Source organism: Pituophis catenifer, unplaced genomic scaffold, assembly GCF_029215685.1.
Source record: "Pituophis catenifer annectens isolate HBS135680 unplaced genomic scaffold, rPitCat1.0.hap2 SCAF_2, whole genome shotgun sequence".
Classification (NCBI taxonomy): domain Eukaryota; kingdom Metazoa; phylum Chordata; class Lepidosauria; order Squamata; family Colubridae; genus Pituophis; species Pituophis catenifer.
Window position 1 is genome coordinate 275,883,114 of NW_027256882.1, and position 12,051 is coordinate 275,895,164.

The 12,051-nt window shown below is 38.2% G+C and overlaps 1 protein-coding gene across 1 annotated transcript in view; it reads right to left on the bottom strand.

Annotated features, from left to right (window-relative positions):
• NIPBL (NIPBL cohesin loading factor) overlaps nt 1-12,051 on the bottom strand; it is a 169,251-nt gene that overhangs the window by 68,564 nt on the left and 88,636 nt on the right. Inside the window, exons 6-8 of the mRNA XM_070938900.1 lie at nt 9,358-9,509; nt 6,625-6,782; nt 3,420-3,513 (exon numbers count right to left, since the gene is read on the bottom strand). Of these exons, the coding sequence (XP_070795001.1) occupies nt 3,420-3,513; nt 6,625-6,782; nt 9,358-9,509 (404 nt within the window). The remainder of the gene's footprint in view (nt 1-3,419; nt 3,514-6,624; nt 6,783-9,357; nt 9,510-12,051) is intronic.

A 12,051-nucleotide genomic window follows, 5' to 3' on the forward strand; every position in this document is an offset into this window, starting at 1 on the left:
CTTAACCTGAAGTTCTGATATATGCAATCTTTTGAAAAATATTTTGCAAATAAATACAGCTAAAATATAGAGGAAGACTAACATATAGACTACAGCTCTATCTAGATTCAAAAACACATTTTCCAAATATTTTATCAGGTAGCTTGATCTAGCTGAAAATTTCCTTGATTGATTATCTTTAGAAAGAACCTTTCATTTTTATTCACTAATACTATTCTTAGTTCTTGAACTCCAATCCATAGTTGATTTTTTTATAAATTTACTAATAATTTTATCTAAAATAGAATGGTTCATAGAAATCTATAAGGTTCAGAAATTCAGAGATTTCACAGTATGCAAATCTTACAACACTTTTACAGATTTAATGAACTACAAATCTATTCAAAGCAGTCACTTTAGGCTTGACAACAAAAGGATCTAAAAGAAGGACATACAATTGTAACGTAACTAATTTGAATGCATAAATAAATAAATCATTTTGCACTGAAATATTAGAGCAAGGTAGTATTTTATAAACTAAACTTCACAAGTGAAACTGACAAATATTTAACATTTGGCCTGATGCCGCATACTGTACATAATCAATTTAGTCTTTTAGGTATTAAATGTTCACCTCTCCATTAAATAGAAACAAGCCATAAATTACAAATGATAATTCAACACATTTAACCCCACAAACATTTTTATATCTTTATACGTAAATTGCCCTCAATAAATTTGTCTCACTTCCTGGAAGAGGACAAAGGAAAATAAACTCAAATTTGAGAAACTGATTTGATTATATTCTACTATATAAATACTTCGTGTATTTTTTGGATTTATCAATAATTAATCTACCATAATGTAGATTAATGTACCCTAATGGCTCCGTGACAATGATTATTAAAAGAGTAAATACTTACCTCTAGCAAGTTATCAAAATGTGTACCAGAATCTTGGGCTTTTCTTAAAATCAAGAGGACTTTTAGAATGAATACATAAGTTCTAATACACAAAATCCTAATATACCAAAAATAACAAGTTTTTTTGCTCAGTTTATACATTTCTGAGCAACAAAAGCATATTTCTGGTTTAACAATATAGAGATAAGTAGAATGGAAATGAATCATTTTTGAAGGCTCTAAGAAAAGATCAGTTACTATCCAAAAAGTAAATAGCCATCCTTTCTGAAAGGATCTTTCTTATAAAGTAAGCACAGTATTAATGTTAGTTCTAGCCTTTATTATAGAAAAGAAATAAAAAATCCAATGAGTCAAACAAAATCAGTACGCTTAAATCAGTATGCTAAAATTCACTTAAAAAATCATAAAATTGTCTACAATTCTACAACTAATTAAACTAACTTAGTAGTGATTTATATAATTAAATCACTTCCACTAACCTTTTAATACCAAGGGTTACCAGGTATAGAAATACTCCTCCCAAAAACATATTAAGGGACAAATACTTAGAATATAATTTAAGATAAGAATTTGTTGAGTTATTGAATTTTTAAATATCATACTTTTTCAATTCATAAAAATAATATAAAAATCTGAATGTTCACTAGATATTTAATAGACAATAAAGTAATCCAAGATTTTTTTATCTTCTATACAGCAGCCTAGTCAATGAACATTCTTTCAGACCACCCAAGAAGAGTTTTCTAGATGAAGTAGATGAATGATCAAGATAACTCCCCTCTTACTTTTGTCCTGTAATTACTATTGTCAGCTTAGCATGTACTAAAGTGAAAATCAAAGCCAAAGTGAATATGTGCGTGTATATTTTTAAATATGTATATAATTAATTCTCCAGTTGAAAATACCTTTCCTCTAAAGTAGAACTAGCTTGCACAATTGATGTTCCTCACAGGAATAACATGTTTATTTAGAGATCCATTTAGTTGGAAGACTGACACAAGTCTTTACAAATCATACTATATTTGTTATCATCTGTTATATTAATAAAGAAAATAAGTATCTAGTATTGATAATAAAATTTAATTAGAAAGAATTAAGATAGTATTATGATATTAATTATTAACTATTAAATAAAAGTTTCATGCATAAAATCAACGTCAGAAGTCCATTTTTTTAAGAACAAGGATGGGCAATCTTTCAGTGAACAGGGGCACATAGTTTTTTTAAAAGGATGTTTTTTTGGTTTTAAATACTACATTTGCTGAATAGTGACATTATGACTTCAGAGCAAGGCAGAACAAAGATCTTCAGACTAATTGGTGAAGGGTTGATTTGTATCTCTCTGTAACACCTATAAGTGATGGAACGGTTTGAAACTTTGAAAGGCAGTTGAATCAAATAATTCCTTTAAAATGATTCAATGCTTCAAATCTTGAAAATTGCGTATGTGAAGACGAACCTTTTATCAAATTAACTGTTCAAACCAAACAGACTCAATAGTGAAAGTAAACTGACTGTTCAGATTCTTAAATAGTCAGATCACATTGATTCATTAGATCAGGGCTGTCAAACTCTTGGCCCACGGGCCAGATGCGTCACGCGCTGGCCACACCCACACCCGGTTGAGTGAAGGGGGAAAAAGTCCCATGCCATCACATGATGCTGCCGTGACGACGTGAGTTTGACACCCCTGCATTAGATCATGGGTGTTCAATATTTCAGCTTGCCTGGGCTGCACTTAGTGAAGAACAACTGTCTTGGGCTGAATATAAAATATATAATATACTGAAGTTAATGATCAAATTATTTGAATAAGATTGTATGTGGTTCAGATATTTTGAACAAGCAATTAGAACAATTATTTTAAACTGGAGTTTTTTCTTCACTTATACAATAACCCCCACTTCTAATATTGTAGTATCCAACTCCATAAAGAACCAAATGTAGCCCACAAAGTAGCTTTTCAGGACCTCAGTCAAAAATTAGTGTTTGGAATTACAAAACAACAGAAAAAGTATATTTTGTTAGGTTGTTCAAAATTATAAATATATTCAAATTTCAAATGGCACTGCAATTAAGAGTATGAAATTTTACTTTCTCTTATAGACAAAAGGGAATGTGTACCTTTATTTTCAAATATTTTAATTTTAAAATTCCCATTTTTCAAAATTAATACTGAATTTAAATATTCGTAATAATTTTACATTTCAGAAGATCAATTCTTCTTAAATAACCAGATATTTATCTCTGTCAAGGATCACTTATGGATCCAAATCCAAAAGGTAATGCCAACACTTAATTCTTAAAGAGATGAAAAGTGAACAGTGGTTAATTTCACTCCCGTTTATCAATATCAGATTTTGTTTTGTATTGGCCCATCTAATATCTTTGTCATATCATGGGGGAGAGGCAACGTCCTGCCCACAAAAGACTGCACATCCCTGAAAATATCAAGTATCTTCTTCATTTGAATTTTTAGAAGAGTCCAACTAGAAGAATACAAAACTATAAAAGTACCTTTGGGAGTTCCATCACTTCCAGCGGGAGAACATACTGACTGTGGTGATCTCAAGGAAAACGATGCAGTGTTCCTTATTGAAGAATCACCATCCTACAATAATTAGAAATGAACAACTTTTTAAATTATTATTTAAACAATCATTTACAATATTTGTAAATATCTCAGCCATACTTTATTTACAACTTTTGCTACTAAAATTACGACTTTTCTAGGCAGCCATGAAACCTTCTGATAGATCTTTCTTGGCAGGGGATGGGAATGCTACTAAGGAGCTGTCCTTAATTCTTAGTAGATGATTCCCACTGAAAATCATGTGAAGATCAGATAAATTGCTCTGTGGAGAGGTTTTTGGCAAAGCTAACTATTTTAATCTAATTTGGAACTAGAAATACATATACAGTTGCAAGAAAAAGTATGTGAACCCCTTGGGATTACATGGAGTTTTGCATGAATTGGTCATAAAATGTGCTCTGAACTTCATCTAAGTCACAACAATAGAAAAACACAGTCTGCTTAAATTAATACTACACAAACATTAGATGTTGCCATGGTTTAATTGGACATAACATGTAAATATTCACAGTGCAAGGAAGAAAAAGTATGTGAACCTTTGGACTTAATAACTGGTTGACCCTCTTTTGGCAGCAATAACCTCAACCAAACGTAGATCAGACCTGCACAACGATCTGGAGTAATTTTGGAGCACTCCTCTTCACAAAACTGTTTCAGTGTAGCAATATTCTTGGGATGTCTGGTGTGAATCACTCTCTTAAGGTCATGCCACAGCATTTCAATCAGGTTGAGGTCAGGACTCTGACTGGGCCACTCCAGAAGGCGTATTCTGTGCTGTTGAAGCCATTTTTTTGTTGAATTACTTGTATGCTTTGGGTCATTGTTGTTGTGGCCCCGCCCTCTGAGCCTATCCCATCAGAGGAAGAAAGCTCCGAGCATGAGGAAGAGGAGTCAGCCAGGCCTCCCTCTCCAGGCCCCTCCCCTCTGGCACTGTCTCAGGTGCCGGCCGAGGGAGAGGAGATTAGCAGGGAGACAGGTGTCTCGGATGAGAGTGAAGGAGACATCATTCCTGGACGCACGCCTCCGAAGGCGTGATAAACGATTGCAGCAGCTCAGGAGGCGTGCTAGGGATTAGAACTGAGTCACTGGACCACACCCCAGAGACTATATAATAGAGGGTGGTGGCCAGTGATCCCTGTGACGAACAAAAATAAACCTTGGATAGTCACTAAAGCCTCGTCCGAAACTGCTGAGAGGAATATTTATTTTTGTTGGACTCTTGTACGCTGAGTATATTATCTTTCTGTTTCTGTGGAAATAAAGCACTTGGCAGACGGTGTGTATATCGCTGCCAAGTTGGAGATAAAGACCTGGGTGTGTGCCAAGTGCTTCCTTAACCCTCGGCTGGCTGTGTTTGTGTGTGTGTGTGTGTGGATGGGGACAGATCAATTGTCCTGTTGCATCACCCATCCTCTGCGGAGCTTCAGTTGGCGGACAGATGGTCGTACGTTTTCTGCAAAATGTCTTGATAAACTCTGGAATTCATTTTCCCATCAATGACAACAATCTGTCCAGGCCCTGAGGCAGCAAAGCAGCCCCAAACCATGATGCTCCCTCCGCCATGTTTTACAGTGGGGATGAGGTTTTGATGTTGGTGTGCTGTGCCTTTTTTTCTCCACACATAGTGTTGTGTGTTCTTCCCAAACAACTCAATTTTGGTTTCATCTGTCCACAGTATATTTTGTCAGTAGTGCTGTGGAACATCCAGGTGCTCTTTTGCAAACTTCAAACGTGCTGCAATATTTTTTTTGGACAGCAATGGCTTCCTCTGTGGTGTCCTCCCATGTACTCCATTCTTGTTTAATGTTTTTGTTATTGTAGATGTGTCAACAAAAATGTTAGCATGTGCCAGAGATTTCTGTAGGTCTTTAGCTGACACTCTAGGATTCTTCTTTACCTCATGAAGCATTCTGCGCTGTGCTCTTGCAGTCATTTTTACAGGACGACCACGCCTAGGGAGAGTAGCAACAGTGCTAAACTTTCTCCATTTGTAGACAGTCTGTCTTACCTGGACACATGAACATCAAGGCTTTTGGAGATACTTTTGTAACCCTTTCCAGCTTCATGCAAGTCAACAATTCTTGATCGTAGGTCTTCTGAGAGCTCTTTTCTGCGAGGCATGGTTCACATCAGACAGTGCTTCTTGAAACCAGTAAACCCAAAACAGGTGTGTGTTTTTAAAGGACAGGACAGCTGTCAGCAACACATCCAATATCATCACACTGATTGGAGTCAAGGTTGGCTCACTCCTGGCTCCAGTTAGCTCTTGGAGAAGTCATTAGGGGCTCACATACTTTTTCCTCCCTGCACTGTGAATGTTTACATGTTATGTTCAATTAAACCATGGCAATGTTTGTGTAGTATTATTTTAAGCAGACTGTGTTTTTCTATTGTTGTGACTTAGATGAAGTTCAGAGCACATTTTATGACCAATTCATGCAAAACTCCACGTAATCCCAAGGGGTTCACATACTTTTTCTTGCAACTGTACATCAAAGAGAGGTATTAAACAGCCAACTCATCTACCACTTGAGATACTTCAGTGAAAATAGAAAATATTAGTCCATGTTAATTATACACACAGTTCACAAAAGTTTGTGCATTTTTCTCCTCCATTCCCTTTTATATCATCCAAAGATTGAAACAGTTATTAGTGATAATTTAAGACTATAGTAAGAAAAGTTTAAAGGAAAGGTCTAAACAAAATTTTTACATAGGACATTTGATGAGGCATAACAAAAGTTAATTATAAGTGTTCATAAACATTCCTAAACATGCACAGGGAAATAAGAATCCAAATTATCATTCAGTGGAATGCTTTTGTTTAAATAATATAGGAACACAGAAATATCAGACTAAGATTCATTATTTTCTGTTTGAATATAATGCTTAATAGGACAAATAGCAGCAGTGGCATTATTATCACTTTTAGTCAACTAATTTATAAAATGGGACACAGAACAAAATTATAAAACATAAAGATAAAACTGATCTTAAATCAATAATACAAGTACCTAACCAAAAACATAATTAATTCTGAAAACAATTATTTCTTGTTTATAACACTTACCTAGTGATTAACATTATTAAGAGGTAGAAAAACTAAAGGCTAACATAAATATCTCTTACTTCGCTGCTTATTCTGTGCACCATGTGTAGGTAGTCTTCACTAGAGCCATGTCTGGTGTTATCAGGATGGTGATTGGTTGAACTGCCCAACTGACTTGTAATCTTATTTTCGTGTATATTCCTCATCCCACCTGAAACAATAGGACTGGATACTGAAGCTGAAAGTAAGATTATACAAACACATATATAAGCATTTTCTAACAGCTGTGCAAGCACATTATATATCTTGCATTAGACCTCAGTTTTTTTTATGGTTTCCATTCTACCTTACAGGCCTGCCTGATTTCCATTCTGAACAATTCAACTCCTTACATGACAGCCTATTATGCACAGGAAAAACATTAGTAGCATGGGTTTCATAATCTGTATATTCCAAAGAGAGTATAAATGGCACAATTTTAGCCTACATGCATTGTATTTAAAGGTGTGAAGACCTTTAAAAACCCATCCACAGTTTGCAAAATACCTATTGAAGAAAATCCATTGCCTTCTTTATAGAAAATACTAAAAATTAGTACCATACATTTTTTATTCTTTTCAAAATTAAAAAGAATAATGTTCTTCATAACTTCAATATTTGTGTAAAACGCTTTAGAACGTCTAATAGTAAAACATGAGGCCAACATGTGAACATGAAATAGTTTACAAAGACATGCCAGACACGATAATTACTCTGATGTGCAAGGATAGATTATTTAACAAAACATTGGTCACTACAAATGTTTCTTTGGTATAATGTGATGGAGCTGCTAATCTCCTTCACATTCATGCCACTAAGGAAACAAAAAGTGATAAAAATAAGATTTCTGTATAGGGCATTTCTAACCACAATTTTTTCCCATGGCAAAGTAAGAATGAATTCACACTTGAACTGGTTAAGAATGCAGAAAAAATTAATTCAGTGGATGAAAATATGTGGCAATGATTTGGAGAACAACAAAAAGAAAACTGAGTGTAATGTTATAACTCAGACACATAATCAAAGATGTTTAGATAACTCTAAAAGAGATGAGCAACAGGGAATTTCATGCTAAGCAGCCCATATTCAGTTCTGAGTTTAGAGGAGGCAATCATGAAATAAATAATGATTTACTTTATGGTAGGATGGATTAGTGGCAAGAGAATCTAATGGATAGAAGGGTTCCACTGAACTGAAATTATCAAAGTTATCTATATATAAATTAGCTATAATGCATGATGAACGCAATAACAGCCAAATGATTATTAGAGAAAATAGCACAAACAAAACGAATAGTTTAATGCATATGGTTGCTATCTATTAGACATCATATGTAAATATCAACGATTTGTCTAAATCAGTCTAAAACAGAATCTAAAACAGATTCTGAAATAGGAGAGCAGATTTTTTTATCCTAAAAAACATTTTGACTGATAAAGTTCAAAGTTTCTCTGGGTGATAAGATTTAGGAATATTATCTTTAATGGAAGTATTAAAAGAACTGATTATATCACTTAAAATATTTTAATAATTACAGTTTTTAGCATTTTAAAAAACAATTTTAATTCTGCATACAAATACTGTTGCCTATATCTATAGTAAAAAAAGAATTAAGAATATTGCTGACACTTGTTTACAAGTGAGAGGGAGGGAGGGAGAGCAATGCTTACGAAATTTGGGTAAATTACCCAGAATTGAGTAAAAGTGGTTTTACTTTGGGTAACAATATACAAAACCATTACCCATCACAACACAGATGTTTAAACTGACTTAAAGTTTGCAGTGTGCATTAAAATATATCTGAAAATCTCTAAAATGAAAATGAATGAAATTACCAATGATGATTTGTTGAAATGACATAAAAATCAATGAAACTGTTTTTATAATACAGATAATCTTTGAGTTACAATTATTCGTTCAGTGACTATTCGAAGTTATGAAGGTGCTGAAGGAAAGTGTGAAGTTATGAACCTGTCCTAGAAGTGATAAGACTTTCTGATAAGCAATTTTGGGTGATGAAGGATAAAATTTGGGAAGCACTGATGTATTTGCTAAGACACTGGGCAAGACACTGGGAGTCCCCAAGTTCTACCTTAAGCACAAGGTCAGCTTCAGCTAGTCACTCTCTCAGACCTAGGAAGACAACAGCAAGCCATTCCTAAAAGCAACCATCATGATCATGATCATGATCATGATGATCATCATCATCGAGTCTAAATTTCTAGCTGACAGTGCAACCGCCTATGATATAATTAAAACCTGAAACAGCTTACATTCTGCAATTCTTTTAACAGCATCAAATAACATGTTTATCCTAGGTCTTTGGGAAGGAATTCATAGGTGGATAAAAATGCCAAATCTAGTCTAAACATCTGGCTGACTGTGCGACCAATAATAATGTCAGCCATGATCTGAATATATCCTTTCCAACCCTGTAATGGAAATAGTACACTGTATTTGAAGAAAGCATCTAGGAAAGAAGGAATGGAAACAACTACCAGGTTGGAAATCTTCATTGCCTAAGATGGACCAGTGAAAATTGTATTATTTTTGAGTCAGGATTCCCATTTTAATAATCTGCCATGGACTGCATGATAGCACTGAATAAGGTAGGTGCCAAAGTGAGCATAGCACATAATCCGTTACTTCTCTCACACAAACTCCAACTCTTTAACAATTGGCACCATTAAAAACTATTATCTTAATCAAGACATTATTCCTTTAACCAAATGCATATGGAACAATTTAGCATGCTCTGAAAAGAAGAAAAATACCTTGTTGCATCTGTGGGTGAGGCGTGTAACTTGGAGGATGTGAATATGGCAAATATCCTGCAGGGCTCTGAGGAGCATATGGACTAGGCACTGGACTGTTTTGTGGTGCCATGAATCTATTACCAGAACTTGATTGTGGTGGCACAAATCGACTGCAAATAAAATCCAAAGAAATACTGTAAGAGCACCAATAGAAATACAATGTGTCCCTAATTATTTAATTACTGTATTACTTTTTTTTTATTTATTAAATTTCCACACTACCCAAGTCACCTAAGTGACTCTGGGCAGTTTATAACATAATAATATAAACACATGAATAAAACGGGCGTTGGTCCTACCTGAGATGCATCTTCTCGTTGGGTGGAGACAGCAGCCAGGATGGGTTGTGCTCGTCTATTCAGGTTGCCAGACTGAGCCTGTCAAAGTTGTCAAGTCCCGCCCTTGTTACTGGGCAGACCCAGCTTTTGGCGAAGACCAGAAGACAGGCTCGGTGTGTGGAAGAGCAAATAAGAGAGGAAGAAAAGCAAAGACCTAGAGACCAGACTGGCACAGGGAGGGTCTGGCTGCTGTCTCCACCCAACGAGAAGGTGCGTCTCAGGTAGGACCAACGCCCCTTCTCCATTGTGGGTGGAGACAGTAGCCAGGATGGGACATACCAAAGATCACTGTCCCTACAGTTGGGGGGGACCAGGCTGGTCCAAAGAACCCTCCCCCGAGAGAACCCGCTGCAGCACCCGATGACCAAAGGCAGCATCTGCCGAAGCAAACTTGTCCAGTTTATAGTGCCGGATGAATGGAGAAAGAGGTTGATCACTGGCGTCCCGAAACGTGTAGCAATTTGGCGGAAGATGTGTGGGTGAAGGCGCCACTCTGCGTGATTCAGTCGTTGACGGCTTAGCCAGTCCGCTTGAACATTGGCGACGCCAGAAATGTGTTCCGCCCGCAACGAGGCGAGGTGAGTCTCCGACCAGACGCCCAATTTCAAGGCCTCCGACATCAAGGATCGGGACCGTGTGTCCCCTAGGCGATTGATATGGGCCTTTGCCGTAATATTGTCCGTTAGGACCAGGACGTGAGAGTTGGGGATGAGATGGTGAAAGGCACGAAGAGCCAGGTAGACCGCCCACAGTTCCAGCCAGTTGATGGTGCGACGGGCATTGGTGCTGTTCCAGGTGCCCTGTGCCACTTGACCCAGACAATGAGCACCCCAACCCAGAAGGCTGGCGTCCATTGTCACCACCACTCTCCGCAGGTCGAAGAAGAGACAACCTCGGGATATTGCAGGTGACCGCCACCACCCCAGGGACCTGATCACCTTTCTGGGAATGGGAACGTTCATGGTAGAAGAGCCTCTGCCCGCCTTCTGCAATGGCAAAGAAACCATTGAAGTTCCCTCGAGTGCAGCTGGGCCCAGGGAACTATCGCGATGGCAGAGATCATTTTGCCCAGGAGCTGTGACGGTACCTGGGGGGACACCGACCTAGCCCGTTCAACCTTAGAAACCAGGGACCTCAAGCTATCCTGTCGCTCAAGTGAAAGGAATATCCTCCCTGCCACCGAATCTATCAGGGCCCTCAGGTGGAGCAAACGAGTGGTAGGGACAAGGTGGCTCTTCTGCAAGTTAATGGAGAAGCCAAGGGCAGCCAGGGTCTGGAGAGTAAGCTGCAGATCAGAGGCAGCCTGTTGAGGGGAAGGAGATAGAATTAAGATATTGTCTAAGTAGCACTGTATACGAACGGACTTGGCCCTAAGGGATGCTGCTAAAGCAGCTAACACCTTGGTAAATGTACGAGGGGCAGACGAAAGGCCAAAGGGCAAGGCCTGATACTGGTAATGGTGCCCCTCATAGCAGAACCGAAGGAACCTCCTGTGGCAGGGAAGGATGGGGATATGGAGATAGGCCTCGGTAAGGTCTATAGAAGAGAGGAGATCGCCCCTCCTAACACCGTCAAGAATAGATCTCAAGGACTGCATCTTGAACTTACGGTATACAACATACCAGTTCAGACGTTTGAGGTCCAGAATAGGTCTCCACCCCCACCCCTGATGACTTAGGCACAAGGAAAACACGGGAATAAAATCCCGTCCTCTGTTCAATCTCGGGCACAGGTTGAATAGCCCTGATTGAAAGGAGATGCTGAACCGCCGAGTCCATAAGGGACCATTTCTCGATGTTCTTAGAAAGCGGACAACTCACAAAGACTGTCAGAGGAGGGGAGAGAAATTCAATGGCCAACCCAGATCGTAAGGTGGCCAGGACCCATTTATCCGAAGTGGAACCTTCCCAAACAGGGGCAAAGAGGGCCAATCTGCCCCCTATGGGAGGATCCGGGATGCAGTTAACAACGGCGCCTGGAGAAACGACCTCCTCCCCCTCGAAAGGGCTGTTTGGAAACAAATGTCCTACCTCTGGACGCCCTGTCCTGGGCGTCCCGCTGTCTAGATTGAAAATTCCTATGTGGTCTGGCAGAAGGAGAGGTAAAGTTAGCTCCTTCATATGAGCGAGATTGGGGACGGGACGGGTAAGGATGGAATCTCGATTCCCCCTACAGAAGACAACCAGAAGGATTTTCTTTTTGTCTTTAGTTTCTGTGAGGAAAGACTCAAGGGAGTCCCCAAACAGCTTGGAACCGGTGAAGGGAACCGAAGCCAGACGCCACTTATGCCTGGCGTTGGCTTGCCAGTGGCGGA